At 37.7% G+C, this 19,876-nt stretch overlaps 1 protein-coding gene across 2 annotated transcripts in view; it reads left to right on the plus strand.

The window, feature by feature from the left end:
* The window catches only part of LOC133618811 (adenylate cyclase type 1-like), a 137,223-nt gene that overhangs the window by 44,389 nt on the left and 72,958 nt on the right, over nucleotides 1–19,876 (plus strand). For both annotated transcript variants that reach the window (XM_061979544.2, XM_061979545.2), the window contains exons 2-3: nucleotides 1,125–1,274; nucleotides 1,363–1,481. In XM_061979544.2, coding sequence (XP_061835528.1) covers nucleotides 1,125–1,274; nucleotides 1,363–1,481 — 269 coding nt within the window. The remainder of the gene's footprint in view (nucleotides 1–1,124; nucleotides 1,275–1,362; nucleotides 1,482–19,876) is intronic.

The raw sequence follows: 19,876 nt of genomic DNA on the forward strand, positions 1-19,876 counted from the left end.
ACGTGTGATATATTGACTAAGCCTGCTTAAAAAAAATCACTGAACAAAAAGTATGAATAAGGTAGTGAACTGCAACAGATTCCCGTGTTTGCAATAACGTTATAACGTTAGCAGTGAGTTTACAGCCTCACTGATTTAACTACACAGCAAATAAAAGTCACGTTACTTAGCCAATAAACGTTATCTTACATTCAAAACTTACCGTTCTTTGTGCAACTTCAAATGCCGGACGAAGTTGGAAGTTGTTTCCTCTCCGTCAGTAATTTTCGAACCGCATGTGTTGCATATTGCAAACCGTTTTGTGTTGACCACCTCGTAATTTTTATACCCAAACGAAATTATTTTAGGTATCATTTTTTGTTCACTGGCGTGTGGTTTGGACATGTCTTCTTCGTTGGTTGTCCTGCAATTTGATTGGATGAATGCTGTGTGATGAAAACAAAGTAGATCTAATTTGATTGGCTGTTGTACTGAGAGCACACCAGCTGACACACGCAACGCTGATAGACAAGTACACAATGAAAAATACGGAGCGCTCCCGAATAACTTTTTCATCTTTGGGTTTTGGGGAAAGTAGCAAGTCATGTCAAGTCATGTCAATTCAAAAGGCTCAAGTCCAAGTGAAGTCACAAGTCATTGATGTTAAAGTCTAAGTCGAGTTGCAAGTCTTTTTACATTTTGTCAAGTCGAGTCTAAAGTCATCAAATTCATGACTCGAGTCTGACTCGAGTCCAAGTCATGTGACTCGAGTCCACACCTCTGGTAACTAGTATATCATGCAAAAGCGCAGATTCTAACCGTTGAAATACTTTGTATAGTTCAAGACTTACGGTCATTTGAAAACATCACTGCACATCATAATGGCAGCTACAGTTTCCATCTTAAAGATCTAAAAATAATTTTGGGAATGTCCGACGGGCCAGATTGAAAAGCTTAATGGGCCACATGCGGCACCCGGGCCTTAATTTGTGTGACAGTGCAGTTTATCCACTGCACTGTCAATAATGTTTTCATTTTAAACCTGACATGATGGCAAAACAGCCCTTGCAAACCCATGGCAGAGACATTTCCTCCTTCTTACCATTAGCATGACAGTCAAGTTGTACCTCCTCCTTTGACTCCAGCTTGTTGCCAACACGGTGCTGTTCACCAGTGTCAACCTGTCGGGTCTGTTCGTGCGCATCTTGACCGAGCGAGCGCAGAGGAAGGCCTTCTTGCAGGCTCGCAACTGCATCGAAGAGAAACTGCGCATGGAGGACGAGAACGAGAAACAGGTACACACGGTCACACTTTGCGCACGATGAAATCACGATGATGTACATTCTACTTTTCTTTTTTTTTTGCAACCAAACACATATTCAGGAGCGCCTGCTCATGAGTTTGTTGCCCAGGAATGTAGCTATGGAGATGAAGGAGGACTTCCTGAAGCCCCCTGAAAGGATCTTTCACAAAATTTACATCCAGCGGCATGATAATGTCAGGTAGGATTTTACTATGCTTACATAGACTACATATCACAGTGGCATCAGACCCGTTTAGGCACTTCAAGCCGACAGTGCATAGACACGTTGAACAACAGCATGGAGAGAATACGGCATTTAAAGATTTGCCGTTGAGGATCATTAAACAGAACCAAGCCAACATCTACTGACATAAAAGATCCAATTAGGGACTCACTAAGAATGGGATAATGGGCCACAAGTGTGCAACTTTTGGGTCATCAAGTCTCAGCTGCTCCCCGGAGGGCCAAAAAAAAAAAGGGCTAGTGATGTTTTGGCTTCCTGCTGGAGAATGAGGCAAATGAAACGATTGCAAGTAGATTTCTCTGGTAGTCATGCATGCAAATGATGTTTCACTGGGAGGCAGTTGCTGATTATTATGCTTCTCAGGAAGTTGGACAGTGAAACAAGTAGTTGAGGAACTCCAGAGAAACACATTTCCACTTTCCAGCTCCATTAAATGGATGGATCCCGGATGGACCGCTCCCTAAAATAGATGGAAGTTGCATTAGCTCGACACTCCATTTGGTATGAGCCCTAATGAATGTTTTTTGGAATGCCAAAAAGGTGTGTCGAATACGTTTTTCATAAAAATATAAACATTTGTATTGTTGGTGTACCCCAGCATGACTGATCCATAAATATAACCACAGAATTATTGTATTTTCTGGACTAGAAGGCGCACTCAAAATATTTTTTTTTCTTCAAAACTCGACAGTGCACCTTATAACCCGGTGCGCTTAATGTACGGAATAATTCTGGTTTTGCTTAGCGACCTCGAACCCATTTTATTTGGTACATGGTGTAATGATAAGTGTGACCAGTAGATGGCAGTCAAACATAAGAGATACATGTAGTCTGCACTATGATGGCAAAATGACTCAAGTAAACAACACCAACATTTTATATGTTCCATAGAAAATATAGAACATTACACACAGCACTCAAAAATCCATCACAATGTTTTAGTACGACTTTGGTAAGCTATGAAGCTGCACTGCTTGATGGATTGTCGGCACATTAAATATTAAGTATTATTATGGTGTGTGTATAAGGTAAGACATATTATCTGGCGTTTTGTTTCACAATATTATGCAAAAGCAACTTTTCTTACCTTATGGTACCTGCTGATCTGTATTTGGCATCTGCATGAATCCTAAAAAATTGTGCGCGTCCGCCTTTGTAGTCCGTGCCGACACCGTAGTCGATAAGCTTCTTCTTTTTCTCTATCTTCTTATGTGGTATTCATCCTCCGCTGTTGCCATTTCTAATATAAAGTAGTGTAAAGTTCTTACTTATATCTCTCAGTAAACTCGCCATGAAAGCGTTAAAATATACCGGTGTAGTGAGTTTACATTATTCACCCAAGGAACTTTAGTTATTAGAGAGTTCCGGTCGGACGGTTTTTCACAGGACACATTTCCGGCCTTGTTGTTGTTTCCGGATGAGGAGATGCTGCTTCGTTATTGATTGAAGTAAAGTCTGAATGTCATTAAAACAGTTAGCTCCATCTTTTGACACTTCTTCCACTTCCGTCCTTGCACGCTACATCGCTACAACAAAGATGACGGGGAGAAGACGCTGTCGAAGGTGAGCCACGTAAATAAGGCCGCCCACAAAACAGCGCATCCTGAAGCGACTGTCAAAAAGCGGCTTGAAGATGATCTGTAAAACATAATCTGTGCAACATTTTGACTAAAGAACCACCATTACATGTTATGTAGACCACAAAGAAGTGTTTTACATTTAGAAAAAAAAAATATATAAATTATGACTCCTTTAATGCGCCCTATAATCCACATAATCTACAATCCTATATATGAAAAAAGATCGAAAATAGACCATTCATCGGCAGTGCGCCTTATAATCCGGTGCGCCCTATGGTCTGGAAAATACGGTAAATCATTCTACCAAAATCATTCTTAAATTATTCCATTAAAATTGGACCAAAAAATATTCTGCATTTTTAAAGACAATACGGTATGGTCTTTATTGTCATTGCACAAGTACAAAGAAACGTTGTTTTCAGCACAAACCCGTTCAAGATTAGACAAACAGTGTACAGAACAGGAACGCTGATGGGTCGCCACAATACGCCCCGTATACCACATACCATACCGTACATACCATATACCGTACTAGGGTTAGCGGGCTCTTTGCGCTTAGGCACTTAGCGACCACTCTAATAAGAGCAGACTTAGCCAAACTACCTCCAGGTAATGTTGCAATTTTCCATGCCAACAAATCAGTTGACTCAAAAAACGCTCCGACGTGAGTAAAACAAGCCTCCACTTTTCCACAAATGCTTTGCCTTTGCTATTAACATGCTACTGATTTAGCATTAGCAATTTTACATGGCAATTTCAATTTCTCCAAATTTGTTAATGAAAACTTACAACAAAGATGCACGTTACAGCTGGAGCGTAATAAGTACATTACTTAGAGTATTAACACTTTTTGGGTGCAAAAAAACTCCCAAAAACACACCATAAACTATACCTTAATACCATATGATGTCTGTAATTCCAACTTTATGTCATAGTTGGAAATTATAATATGATTATATTGCTTGCTTTGATCTACTGTGTCTGCTAGGTATGATTGAAAAAAATCTATCATTGTAATGGAAATGTTCCTAATAATTGTATCATAAGAAGTAGATCAGAAAAACCCATGCGTGGCCAAATCATAAATGAAACAAAATACATGTATTTATTATTATCATTCATCTATTTTGTTTATTTGATGTCGAAAATGCAATAAATATTCAACATACAGTATAATAAATGTGTTTAAAAAAAAAAAAACATGCATAAAGGGGTATCTATTGTCATTGTAGTAATAATGATTATAAATTTTTTATTTTTTATTTGTTTTACAAATAATGATTGAAATAGAAAATATACAATTAATTAAAATTAAACAAAAATCTAGCATTATAGTTATTTTTTTATTTGTATTTTGTATAGTCAACGTAGAAAATTCAATATATATATTAAACATTTTAAATAGAATAAATGTGTTTAAACATTTTTTTTTACGGTACATGCCTAAAGGGTTATCTATCGTCTTTATCGTAATTATGAATTTGTTTTGTTGTTGTTCTTTTGTTTTTTTACAAATAATAATTGAAATAAAAAATACACAATGAAATAAAATTAAACAAAAATCTTCCATTATAATTATATTTGCTTTTATTTACATTTTATTTTGTATAGTCATTGTAGAAAATTCAATAAATATTCAGCCTTTTAAATATATTAAATGCATTTTTTTAAATAAACAATGCCATCCAAGGTATCAATTGTCATTGCAACAATAATACATATAATTGTTTTTTTTGTTTTTTGTTTTAAATGAAAAAATACATGATGAAATAAAATCAAACAAAACTCAAACTTTATAATTGTTATTAGAAATTATTATCACAATCAGTTTCCTTGTTTCCTTTTTCACATGCCTTGTTTAGAAAAACAGCAAGTTTTGGGAAGGAAAGTTTGCTCAGCCTCAGGATTAAGTTGCTCCAGGGGATTAAATGCAATAGAGACGACATTCTTGTTGCGTAACACACTGTGTACGTGTGTGTGTGTGTGTGTGTGTGTGTGTGTGTGTATGTGTGTGTGTGTGCGTGTGTGTGTGTGTGTGTGTTTGTCTAAATATGGATACCATCTGAAAGGAGTTTTGCTGATTACTTTTGTGCCTCCCTACTGATAGAGCCCCCCTCTGAGAGCCGTCCAGATCAGACGCAGACGGGATTTATGTCGTCGGGGTGGACTTTAATTAGAACATAAACAGCGTGCGGCTCAATTTACTCCTTGCTTTCATTATTATATTTTAGAGAAGGGTGGGCAGTGTTTGATCTGATTAGGCTCCAGCCAGGCGGATATTGTTGTGATCAGTTGCTAAAAATAAAAATATGATTAAACTCTGGTAAACGTGGGAGCAGTGAACAAGTTGGGTGAGGTTGACTACAATAATTGTCACCCTCAGGAGATACTTGGGACATTTTGTGCCATTCAGTGTTTTATTTGCTAGCCATTAGCCAATATACGGTAAGTCTGATTTGTGCAACAAAAACTCACAGAAAATCATTGAAAATGCCATTTTTGACCATCTAATGCAGAGCTGGGCAAATATTTTGATTTGGGGGCCACATTGAGAGAGAAAATGTGTCTAGGGGGGCCATGGTGTATGTGTGTGTAAATGATATATATATATCAGTGTTTCCCACACATTCATTTATTTGTGGCGGCCCGCCACGAAAGAATTACGTCCGCCACAAATGGATTTTTCGGCTTTTGACTCGCTCGACCGCTCATAAAAGCAATGGGACTGTCTGTGAATGTTGCTTGTAGTTACACCTCCGGTGCAGTAGGTGGCGGTAGCCTACTATGCATTGTAACTCCGCCAATAGCACTTAATTCACCTGGTGGGCCAGAAGAAGAAGAAGAAGAGGGACGGACGGACGGACGGGATCAAAATACTCGCCGGCTACTTTTCATAATGATGGCGCTTCCTACGTTTCTACCTCAAACGTCCAAAAGCTGCTGAAAGCCTTGATCCAGGATGCCATGGGGAAAAAAACTTAAATGGTGCCTTTTGGCGATAGTTAGCAGCTTGGTGGCTCATAGCCGGCTAGCTAACGCTTGCTAGCGTGGTAGCATTGCTTCATTTTTACAGGTGTTATAGGTAGAAAGGTTATAGCTGCATCGCTCGCGGCTCGTCATATATTTAACGTTAATCCGCGATTTCATCGAGCGTTTCACTGACGGTGAGCAGCCTGACGCTGCTTCATTAACACCGCCGCTGTTTGACTCGGGGGCCGGGGCAGACGCACGTAGTAACAGTCACGTGTTTTCATACCGACGAGCTAATGTGTCCAGGTTATAACCCTGTTGTCAATAAACACACGTGGACTGAAGCTAAATTGTCCACTGTCCACTGCAGCATGTGAATGCAATGAAAAGAATAAAATCTGAGCCAACCAGCTGTTAAAATGTAGTCCAGGTTAATGTTTTGGCCATTAAAGGCCCTTCATTTCAAGATTTCAACTGTGATCGGGCTTTAAACAGGTGGCTGACCTGTTCAGATGAGTGTAACTGCTACTGGTCAAAAAATGTGAAATAGCATTTAATTTTACATGTATGCAATGCCATTTAAATGTAATTATAGATAATAATAATAATAATAAATACTGTGTAGTGTTGTAAATAGTCAACGGGAAGAATTTTAGTAACATATAAGCCATGAGCACTACGCAGCCAGAAAAAAACCTAGGCAGGACAAGTAAAAATATTGGGGCAAGTAGATTTGAGAAGTCAGGCAAGTAGAAAAAAACCTTAACGTTGAACCCTGCATGTGTTGAGCTGCTGCCACTTAAGGTTAGACGGCACTGTACATAGAGCGGTTCTGCTCGTTAGTAATAAATTCTAATGTTGGATGTTCACTCCTTCACACAGATGAGTATAGAAAAATATTTTCAACGGCCGAAAAGGGCTGGACTTGGAGAGGAGGTAGGCCTACAGTCCGGACCACAGGTGCGACCTGTTCAGCAGCAGCAGGAGGAGGAAGAGGAGGAGGAGGTTGACTGACTGTGGCATTACACCTCTGCCCCTGTTTCACTTCATGTTGCTGGTAAATAATATGGTTGTAGTAGTAGGCCAAAGTTAAATTATTTAGTATTCACTAATTAAAGGGGCAGAGCTTTAAGAGACATTTTAGCTTTTATATTTTATAAGATATATTTTTTGTAAGAACCACAATTAATAAATATATTTCAGTGCATCACTAATTGTTCAAATCTGTATATAAATATGTACATAAAATGTTGTAATTATATTCCAACTCCGCGTTCTTCTTGGTCATCGCCGCTGCCGCCGCCCCCCAACCACACCACCACAAATAGATGCCTGTCCTGTGGGAAACACTGTATATATATATATATAATCTGCTGTACAGTATGTGTGTTTGGGTTCCTTTTTTTCAGTAACACTAATACCAAAAGTCACAATGTCCGATAGAGTTGCTACTTTGTTCCTGGTCTGAGCTGCTGTGACGTAGATTACCGTAATAACTCCTATAACACTCAAAAGCGCAGATTTCAACCATTGAAAACTTCACACCAAGAGTGTGAGTTTTTGTCTTAAAATAAATAAAATTAATAAATATAAATGCATTATAATTAGATTTTTTCTTCACAGGGTCTAATAATAGCAATAACAAACCTTGAAATACATTTTATTGAAATTATTTTAATGATTGTTTTTTTAGGTAGTTTTGAAAGACTGGCTCAGAGTGGAAAAACAATATAATATACGGTTTTTGGAAAGATACATTTGAAATCTGACAAAATTGCACTAAATGAAAGTCTATTGCTGTCAACAATTGACCTTTCTCAGGCAACAATGTACTGTATTTTTCGGACTATAAGACGCACTTAAAATCCTTTAATTTTCTAAAAATTTCCGGCATTGATGTTGCATTTTTGAGCCACGGATGAGAAGGTGTTAAGTAAAGTCTGAATGTCATTAAAATAGTTAGCTCCATCTTTTGACACTTCTTCCACACCCGTCCTTGCACGCTACACCGCTACAACAAAGATGACGGGGAGAAGACGCTGCCGAAGATGAGCCACGTAAATAAGACCGCCCACAAAACGGCGCATCCTGAAGCGATTGTCAGAAAGCGCCTTGAAGATGATCTGTAAAACATAATCTATGCAACATTTTGACCAAAGAACCACCATCACATGTTATGTAGACCACAAGGAAGTGTTTTACATTTAGAAAAAAAATCATAATGTGACCCCTTTAATGTGCCTTATAATCCGGTGCACCTTTTATATGAAAAAAGACCTGACTAGACCCACTCATCGGCAGTGCGCCTTTTAATCCGGTGCGCCCTATGGTCCGTAAAATACGGTAATAATATTAATTTGTACCCAGCTTTAGTTGTTATTTTTAGACAAACGTGTACTTGAATTTAATGACTACTTAAGGGTTAGTTTGATCACTGATATTTAAAGGTCAAATAATTAATAAGGTGTGACTCTCCTACCTATGAGTGTTTATTATACATGTAGTTCACAGCAGGTTTCAGCATTGGAATGGCACCCCCGAATATACCAATTGCCTTCAAGTAAATTATTCTTCACACAAATGCTAATTTCCACAGCAAATATCTTTGCCAGCTCACAGTAAAAATCACAAGTTCACATGAGTGCTAAATGCAACTTTACACCTCCAGCTCTCCACATGGGCTTTAAATACCTTTTCAGAATTATGCAGAGCTGACGCTTAAACGGAATAAACAGAAAACTAACAGGGTGGAAACAAACTTTCTTGTACACTGTATTATATATTATATACAGTATGTCGCAGATAAAGTTCTGTTTCAAAGCGAAAGGTAAGATGTGTAAAGAGGAACTGCACTTTTTTTTTTTTCACAATACTTATAAGAGACAAGAAGCCGGATGTATTTTTGTTTAACGCATTCTAACTCATAAATAAACGTAAATAAAAGTCAGATTACAATGGAGTCAATGGTAGGTCCTTTATTCCGTCCATTAAGCCCTCTAATGTTTTATTATGTTTGTTGGGTAGTCGTCAGTGATGCGCTGTCGTATGCTTAAAATGAGAAAAATACATACATATTAAATGTTATTATAAATGTGCATGTTATTTCAATACATATATACTTGTAGTGTGTATACAAAATCCTAATGGAGGTGTATGGATATTTTTTTAAGTGCTTTACAGCCCATAGGCTCCTATGTAAGCAGACTTTTGATCGTATTTACTTGCTAGTGAGAATGCATTGAAAAATCACGTGTTCTTGTCTTACATAATGATAGGCAAAATTCCCCCCAAAAGTGCAGTTCCCCTTTAAGCTCAGTGTAGGTCACTGGTGTCAAACTCAAGGCCCGGGGGCCAAATCTGGCCCGCCACATTAGGCGAAAGCCTGGAAATAATATGTGTTAATAAAATGATTAATTTTTTCTTACTAAATATATTTGTTCTTTCCCTTTTGACATTAAAAATCATGTACTGCATGCAATTGCATATCTTTTCAAATTCAATATTATCAAAATCAAAATATTATCATGTATTCCAGAAATACTTTTTGTTAAAATAAAGATAAATAGAATATAAATATCTGCTTGACTTATGATTTCAAAACAAATTATCAATCAAATTGTAGACTGTACAATTGACAATAAATTTTACGGTTAAAATCCGCTGACTGAGTTTGTTTTTTTACCGTAAAATAAACTCAAAAAACAGTAGTACTGTTTTTTTCCATATACAGTAAGACACTATAACATTGAAAAACAAACAAAAAACATTAAAACAACAAGATTTTACGATAAAAAACAAAAAAACTGGCAGCTCTGGTACTTGAATTGTACCACTAAAAACTGAGGTATTGTTTCTCCATTCCATTCCATTTATTACATTTTTTTTATATGCTGTGAAAAACCCACTGCTTTTACTGTAAAATTCTGGTGACTGAGCTTCCAGTTTTTAAAGTAAAATGTAAATATTTTTCTTGCAGCTTATGTAAAAAAATATTGTTAATGTATTTTATATATATATATATATATATATATATATATATATATATATATATATATATATATATATATATATATATATATATATATATATATAAATATATTCATATATTACTCATTGTTAAATGCGGCCCTCTGAGGGCAGCCATAACTGCGAAGTGGCCCTCAATGAAAACAAGTTTGACACCCCTGCTGTAGGTAAAAGACAATGGAGGTTGAAATGAGGTAAGCCAAAAATAACAGGGCACAAGGGAGGTTACATGAGGTCACTGGATGTGTTTGTTGCTGAGAATGAAGCGGTCATTTCATCGTTGCCGTCCATCCTAAAAAATATATATTTCCTTATGATTCCGCATAGAATAAAATCCTGTCCTGGCATGGCCTCAAAGCACTTCGAGATGTGATGTTTTTGATTGCATTGGGTCTTATAAACGGCTCTTTTAAGTAAACAATGAGAAGCAATGCACAGTTGCAAGCCGTTTGTTTGGGAGCAATTTTGTTGTATGCACATTGTCACCCGACCGGCAACTAGACTAGAAAATCAGAGTCAAAGGAAACATTGCATTATTTTGAGTCACTTTTGAATTAATTTTTATATTTCAATATTTTTTATTTTATTTTATTTATTTGTATGGTTCTTTGTTTTAATGTAGTTAAGCATACCCTAGGGTTGTACAATATACCGGTACTAGTATTTTTCATTCATAATTGTGTGAATGCTCCAAAGCATTTTTCATCCGATTCAAACCCTTCCAACTTCAAACTGTTCAGCCTATTTGGGCTTCGAAGGCTTTCCCTTGACAAATTCTAAAAATTACCAGATTTCCCAGAATTACAGGTTTTCCGGGACATTTTTCCCATTCAAAATGAATTGGCCATTTCTCAAACTTCCACCATTTCCACATTTTCCCACCTTCAACATATTTCACTCATCCTGGAAATTCTAACTATCATTTTTCTAGGTAAATTTTTTTTTCCAGGAATTCCCACAATTCCCTTTTTTTCAAACCCTTTTTTGACCCATTTTTCTGGCGACTACTCCTTCCACATTTTTCAACCCACTTTAACCGTTCTACCGACCAAACATTCCTCTTAATCAGGGAAAAAAAAACTAAGTTGTTTATTTAACTGAAAAAAATCCTGGTTTTCCTGAAATTTCTTGAATTCCTTAATACCATTTCTCAATTAAAAATGTTAGTACTTCAACATTTCTCGAGCGATTTGAAACATTCCAACCCCAACCATTTCAACTCATTCAGAAAATTCAAGTCTTTTAACATTTTCCAAAAAACTCCCGAAATTCCCAAATTTCCAGGAAATTCCTGTTGAAAAGAATGGGACATTTTTCCAAGTACCACAACTCCCACATTTTTCTTCCGATTCAAACCGTTCTAACTCCAAAATATTCAGCCTGTTCAGGAATCGTGTGCTCTCCTTCAACAATTTCCAAGAATTTCCAGTTTTCAGGGACATTTTCCCCACTCAAAATGAATTGTTCATTTTTTAAACTTCCACAATTTGCACATTTTTCAACCTCTTCAAAACATTCCAACTTCAACACATTCCACTCATCCAACTAACACTTTCCCAAGTTCCAAACTAAATTCCGTTTTTCCTGGAAATTGAAACTCTTCGACATTCAAACCATTTCAACATTCAAACTGTTCTTACATTCATACTACATTCTATCAGCTTTTCAGTTCAACTTCAGCATTGGAGCATTCACACGCAACTCCTTCAGGAATTGCCTCATCTATATTTATATTATGTTGTTTTATTTTCATTTTATTTCTTTGTTTGATTTTTTTATGAATGAAATAAATAAATGAACTGAACTGAAAACAAAACAAAAATTATAGTCATTATTTCAGAATAATACCCACCAATAGAGTTTTATTTGTGTAAATGTATATTATTCACATCCACATTTTATCTGATAACTACTACCAGTGAATGTTTTCCTTGATTAAAAAAAACAATTAAAAAAAAAACAACCATAGCGATTCAGTCTTTTGGGTTAGGGTTAGATCCATAAATCCCATCTCTAGAAACGCTTACCAAGCATTAAATAAGATTGCTGTGATTTGTTAATTTTCATTTTCTCTCGGAGCTCCGAAATGAGAAATAAATAAATAATTACTCCTCCCTGCTGCCTGGCGTCAAGCTGGAGATGCCAGGGTGGAAATACAAAAAGACAAGGCTTACTTAAAGAATTAACTGGAAAAAATAAACTTAATTTGGCTCTCTCAATCTTTAGTGGGCTTGCAACAGGATTTATTGTGTTACCTCCAGGGATTAGATAACTGGACATGTGTTGTGTAGGCTGCCTATTCAAAATCAATTTGGGTTGCATCCAGTCCTTTGCTCTATTATTGGCCGCTGTTGTGTAAAGTATGTATCCACAATGCAAGTTAAGGTGTCACATTTGGCCCACTGCAATGCTGGGATTCCATTTGTGCTAATGCAACATTCAGCGTCCAAAATATTTGTCAGGCACTCGCTGATTGTGGCCAATTAAAGTGTCGGCGTTAATGAATCCGTCGCCCCTCGCCTTGGGTGACATCTGACAGACAACACAGAGGCGGCCAAAGTATGGCAGCCATTATTGGACATCGTATTTTCGATGCATGTTAATCCTCCTCGCTTCTTCTAAATTCTAATGAATCATTTACGTGGACTTTCTGTGTGAAAGTTGTTTGTTTACATTGGAATGTCAGGACAGGTGTGGTTTATTTCCCTAGACCCAGGTGGAAATTGATTTTTAGTTTCTGCTAGTGGCGGCGGTATATCAGTGCGATATCGGCAAAACAAGCAGTCCGGCAGCGGGTTTACACGTGCAAATCTGGACAGCCAGTCACCATCTAGATGTCCTTTTCTTGTATTTTAGTGAAAAGGTAAACATCATAGGTTATACGCGATTAAGAGCGCGCAGCTACACAGCAGCGAGGCAAACAATAGCACACTAGCTAGACATACGTAATACTGTAATGGCCTGGTTAAGATACAAACACCACACGGTAAACAGCACTGGGAATCCATCAAATAAAGTAGAAATTATTTATAGTTTCATATTACTTACAGACACAAGGTCTCCAAGGGAGAAGTGTATTAGGAAGCAAACAAACGTATCTGCATCATTCAACTTCCTCCGTCATGACTAAACTAATTTATTATTATTTGCCAAAAATTTTCAAATGTGCGAAATAAAACTCAAAATAGTGATCGCACAACAGTGATGAGTGTTGATAAATCACATTGCGACTACCAAATAATTATATTTACATCTTCTCAGTATTGTGGGCGTTTTGATGGTCAGCATATATTTTGCATGTTAATGAAGACAGAGACGCAAAATGGATTGCACGCCTTATTCTGCTCACTTAACAGACACAATCTACACTTTTAGTTGATCAGTTTTGTGTGTGCTATCAGGTTTGCACGTGCTTTAGTACACGCAAACCTTTAGTAAATCAAACACTTAGTGTCCTTAGTAAAACGCTTGTCAATTTAAACAAGTATAAAATATTTATAGTTTCATAATACTTACAGACACAAAGTCTCCAAGGCAGAAGCGTATTAGGAAGTATCCAGTAACAAACGTATCTGCATCATTCAACTACCTCCGCCATGAGCTTAATTTACCAAATTATTCGCCAAAAAATTAAATAAAAATACCACTCCACTTCAACTAAGGCTACGTTCACACTGCAGGGTCGGAGGTCCAATTCCGATTTTTCTGTGAAATCAGATTTTTTTTAGAGGCCGTATACATTACAAAAAAAAAGCGATGTCCGATGTGAATGCAATCTGACCCGCATGCGGACATGACGTCATGATGTCACACGCACTGCAATGTAAACGGAAGTAAACATGCTCTCGTCGGTCTCAGCACTGTCAAATTTGTGGCAATTAAACGTAAACATTTTCTGAACTCAATTATTGCGTGCAGAAAGATTAGGAAGGAAGACGACAAGTATTTTGGCTTGGGCAGTTTTACGGGATAATTTGCTTTGATATCTGCTTGAAGAGCGTGTCTGTGGGCGAGCAGTCGGAGACAGGATTGGTGGAACTTTCATGGGAGTTCCTAAAACAAATTATTTTCACCTGTTTCCTGCTTCGTGGTCAACTATTTAGTTTGTAACCGTCTATTTTGGCGAACAATTAAGATGCTTATCACAGGAGCGTTTCACATTGACGACACGTCACATGCATATTAGATTTACTGTATATCCACAATTGAAAGAGGTCTGGGTCGGATATGAACAATTCAGAATTGCACTGTTCACAAAGACATGAAAAAAATCCGCATATGTGCAAAAAATGGGAATTGAACTGCAATGTGAACAAGGCCTTAAAGAAAGCATGCGTCCATTCCAGATTGTTCATAATAAATAAGTTAATGTTCTGATCCAACCTTTTGTAACATTCCACACTACAAAATACCAGTATGTATTTTTGCCGAAGTACTGTATTCTTGGGTCAATATTTATATCAGCCAATACAGAAGGTTCCATTTTCGGTATCGGTAATGAAAAAGTTGTTTCGGGACACCACTAGTTTTTGTTTTGATTGAGATAACAATTGAATTAAGATTTTTAAGGGATCTTCTCATAACACGTTTTTATTTCCACCTGCAAGCCAAACGGGTTCTGACTATGCTATGCTATAAGTTATAAGCTAGGGCTGCACTAATTGTGATTTACTTTTTTTGTCCAAAAATTGCAATCGTGATTCGATTTGCAATTTTTAGATTTTATTCACGTAACTCAGGGGTGTCAAACACATATACACTGAGGGCCACATTGCAGTTATGGCTGCCCTAAGAGTGCCGCTTGTAACCGAATATAATTTATGAATATAAATGTATAAGAATTCACCTCATGATATTATAAAAAATAATTGGTGTGCATTTGATTATTATGTTTGTATTATATACACTGTGAGAAAAAAATATTTTTCAGTAAAAAAAAACTGGACTCCGCCAAGGCTGCCCTTTGTCACCGATTCTGTTCATAACCTTTATGGACAGAATTTCTAGGCGCAGTCAGGGCGTTGAGGGGATCTGGTTTGGTGGCTGCAGGATTAGGTCACTGCTATTTGCAGATGATGTGGTCCTGATGGCTTCCTCCGGCCAAGATCTTCAGCTCTCACTGGATCGGTTCGCAGCCGAGTGTGAAGCGACTGGGATGGGAATCAGCACCTCCAAGTCCGAGTCCATGGTTCTCTCCCGGAAAAGGGTGGAGTGCCATCTCCGGGTTGGGGAGGAGATCTTGCCCCAAGTGGAGGAGTTCAAGTACCTCGGAGTCTTGTTCACGAGTGGGGGAAGAGTGGATCGTGAGATCGACAGGCGGATCGGTGCGGCGTCTTCAGTAATGCGGACGCTGTATCGATCCGTTGTGGTGAAGAAGGAGCTGAGCCGGAAGGCAAAGCTCTCGATTTACCGGTCGATCTACGTTCCCATCCTCACCTATGGTCATGAGCTTTGGGTCATGACCGAAAGGACAAGATCACGGGTACAAGTGGCCGAAATGAGTTTCCTCCGCCGAGTGGCGGGGCTCTCCCTTAGAGATAGGGTGAGAAGCTCTGTCATTCGGGGGGAGCTCAAAGTAAAGCCGCTGCTCCTCCACATCGAGAGGAGCCAGATGAGGTGGTTCGGGCATCTGGTCAGGATGCCACCCGAACGCCTCCCTAGGAAGGTGTTTCGGGCACGTCCGACCGGTAGGAGGCCACGGGGAAGACCCAGGACACGCTGGGAAGACTATCTCTCCCGCTGGCCTGGGAACGCCTCGGGATCCCCCGGGAGGAGCTGGACGAAGTGGCTGGGGAGAGGGAAGTCTGGGCTTCCCTGCTTAAGCTGCTGCCCCCGCGACCCGACCTCGGATAAGCGGAAGAAGATGGATGGATGGATGGAGTAAAAAAAAACAACTGGCAGCTGAGTGCCCACAACTTCAACGTAAACTGTACGATGGTTTTTACAGCATATTACTGTAAATGGAAAAACGGTACTATAGTTTTTTTGGTAACACTTTAGTATGGGGAACATATTCATTATTAATTAGTTGCTTATTAAAGTAACAAATACTTAATTTAGAGTTGTTTGGACACTAGGGGAACAATAAGGGGTTAGGGTTAGATTTAGGGTTGGGGTTAGGGTTGAGGTTGGGGTTAGGGTCAGGGTTAGGGTTACTAATAATCAATAAGGGTTAGGGTTAGTTAACTCTTAGTTAATGACTTACTGGTTGTATAATAAGGCCATGCAGAATAGGGCATTAATAAGTACTTAATAATGACTGATTAAGAGCCAATATGTTACCAATTTGCATGTTAATTAGCAACTAATTAATGGTGATTATGTGTTCCCCATACTAAAGTGTTACCGTTTTTTTTTTAATTGTAAAATCCTGACAACTGACTTGACAGTTTTTTTTTTTTACTGTAAAATCTATTGTCATTTCTACAGTACAATTTGATGAATAGCTTGCTTTGATATAAGTCAAACAGATATTTATTTTATTTTATTTTAAAAAGTTTGAAATTAATGATATTATATTTGTTGCATTATTATATAATAAAGTTTAAGTTTAGGGGGGCGCTGTGCAATGCCAGGAGGGTACGTGTGACCTTGGGAATCATGCCCTTTTTTGCCGTACCAGAATACGATGAAGCGTATGGAGCACTTGGCTTCACTGTAACCACGGTGGGACACGGGGAAAGACCGGTGTGTTGGTTCCTAATGCTAATAAACTTACAATGTTACGCAGAGGTATAGTTATAACAATTTATGCATTAGATCAGACCTGGGCAAATTAAGGCCCGGGGGCCGCAAGCTTTTCAATCTGGCCCGCCGGACATTCCCAAATAAGTTTTTTAGATCTTTAAGATGTAAACTGTAGCTGCCATTATGATGTGCAGTGATGTTTTCAAATGACTCTAAGTCTTGAACTATACAAAGTATTTCAATGGTAGGAATCTGCGCTTTTGCATGATATACTAGTTACTATGGTAATCTAATTAGTTACTATGGTGATTTTAGTTTAGTTTATTATTTCTTCGGTCAGTGGTCAACAAAATAAACAAACAGTTTTACATAAACAAACAGTTGTACGTTCATAAATTGAAAATGTTGCAGACCGAAAGGGTTTAGGCTGAAGTTAAACACTTATTGTGCCTAACCCTATAAACAATGTCAAATACAAGATGAGCTTCCAAAAAATATGAAATTACCTTTGCACAACATATTATAAATACCCCTTGTACACAACATAAACACTGTTCAATTATGTACACAGTAAAGACATGTGAAATATCCTTGTACATGTGTTAGTTAAACCTTTGTACCAATTATATACTATATACAAACAATTATACTTCCATTATTATTTATATCCCACATTTAGTTTGTAATTAACATTGTTCATAGTATTAACTACAGTGTTGATTCAAGAGTGATATACTTTTTCAAGACATTGGTCTTAAAGTGTTTTTTAAATGTGTGAATGGAACTGGAACATTTTAAGGAATCATCCAAGCTGTTCCACAGATGAACCCCCCTGACAGAAACACATCTACTTTTTAAGCTCGTTCTTATGTTTGCTTTCTGAAAGACAGCTGAACCTCTGAGGTCATAGGGATTCTCTCTGGGTTTGAACCTCTCCTGTAGACACCGAGGCAGCATGTGGTTATGAGCTTTGTACGTCACAATAGCAGTGTTGAGGTCAACAAGATCGTGCAGTTTTAATGTTTTTAATTTAATAAACAGAGCATTGGTATGGTCATGATAATCCGCACAATTTACAATTCTAATGTATTTCTTTTGAAGTAAGAATATAGTGTTGATGTTTGATTTATAATTGTTACCCCAGATTTCAACACAATAATTAAGATATGGGAGTACGAAATAATTATATAACATGTTAAGAGCCTTTTGATTTACAGAGTTTTTATTCCCTAAAATTTTATTGAATACACCCTTTCTATCTCCATATCATCAATTCTTATGTGACACTGTATGTTATTTTTCCTATTTCCAAAAATGATATCCATCCATCCATCCATCCATTTTCTACCGCTTGTCCCGTTCGGGGTCGCGGGGGTGCTGGAGCCTATCTCATATATTTTGTTTTATTTAGGTTGATTGATAGTTTATTGGCATCAAACCATTGCTTTAGTATGTGGAGTTCACTCTCTACAGTCTCTAGGAGCTGGCCAAGGTCTTGCCCAGAACAGTACAGGCTTGCAAAGATAATACAGTTGAGTTTTTTAAAGACTTTACAGATATCATTAATATACAATAAAAACAATTTTGGTCCCAGTACATAACCTTGGGGTACTCCATGTGTTATAATCTTTTTATCTGAATCTACATTGTTCATATGCACATACTGTTCTTTGCCACCAAGATAACTTTTCAACCAATCATGAGCAAGACATCTGACACCATACCTCTGCATTTTGTTTAAAAGTAATGTGTGATCGATGGTGTCAAAGGCCTTGCTCAGGTCAATAAAAACGCCAACAGCAAACTCCTTCTTATCAATTGCAGTGGTTACCTCCTCAACCAGTTCCATCACTGCCATGGAAGTAGTCCTGTTTGATCGAAAACCGTATTGGTGTTCACTGATGGTAATCTAATTAGTTACTATGGTAATCTAAGTCACAGCAGCTCAGACGAGGTACCAAGCAGTGTGGACGGGGAGCGTTTCCACAGAGTGTTTACAGAGCGGCCAGCCTGAAATGCGGGTGTCAGGGACAGACGCGGAAGGAGATTTTTACAACAAAGTTCGAAAGCTTAGTGATATATCAGATGTATCAGATTGTAGGTGTTTGTTTTTTTTAACCCTTCGTGTTCATATTTCACTGTGTTTGTTGCATTTTTGTTGCGTTTCGCTTGATTGTAAAATATGTTGATCGATAGGGGGTGTGACGTTCATATGTTGTCAATATTCAGTGTTTTATCCTTCATAGTTAATATCGTAAATCCCACATTCTTTATTTTCATGTACATTCTGGGTGTCTCATTCAGTAAAAAGATGTAAAATTCCATTCCGTTTTTTGAGCCGGTCATAAAGTTTTTTGCACTCAATCAGACATTATTGTAAGGTTTTGTATTAGTGTTCCGAAAAATAGATATACCGACCACCAGACACATTTTTTTTCTCAAAATTTGGCCCTAGAGTCAAAATAATTGCCCAGACCTGCATTAGAACAATATGCAATAATTTACTTTCAATGATATTTGGGTTTACCTATACATCCCCCAGGTTTGCTTACACTGTCCTTGGCCGCTTGTCGTAGCCTCATTGTCATTCACCTTTTTTGAGTTAAGTTGACAGGCCTCGTACTTCTTTAACCGGAGAAGCTCCTTCAGCCATTTTACACTGTCCCCATTAAAACTTATTTCAGATACTGCGCAGCAGTACAACACAAGTGTTTTTTTGTTTTTAGCACACTGACTGCATTGACTGCAGTCAGTTTCCTGTAACCACTTTTGATTGGTCAGCAGGCCAAGCATCGACAATTCTGATTTAATTGGAAGATGGAGAAAGAAAATAAAATAAAAAAATCAACCTCTTGCCATTGATAAATGCAGTAATTGAAATATTGATATCGATTAAATGTGAAGCCCAACCACAAAATGTCATGCTAATCTGTGCTGTAGTTTTTCCTAATCCTATTTGCGAAGAAACTACCAGCAGTACCAGTCGAAAGTGACCAGTTTAGTGGAAAGAAGGCGAAGAAGGTGTTGGTGGTTGTAAAATATCCCTGAATGACTTCTCTCCAGCACGTCTATACCTTGATCTCCATG

The sequence above is a fragment of the Nerophis lumbriciformis genome, linkage group LG19, assembly GCF_033978685.3.
Source record: "Nerophis lumbriciformis linkage group LG19, RoL_Nlum_v2.1, whole genome shotgun sequence".
In the NCBI taxonomy this organism is placed as follows: Eukaryota; Metazoa; Chordata; class Actinopteri; order Syngnathiformes; family Syngnathidae; genus Nerophis; species Nerophis lumbriciformis.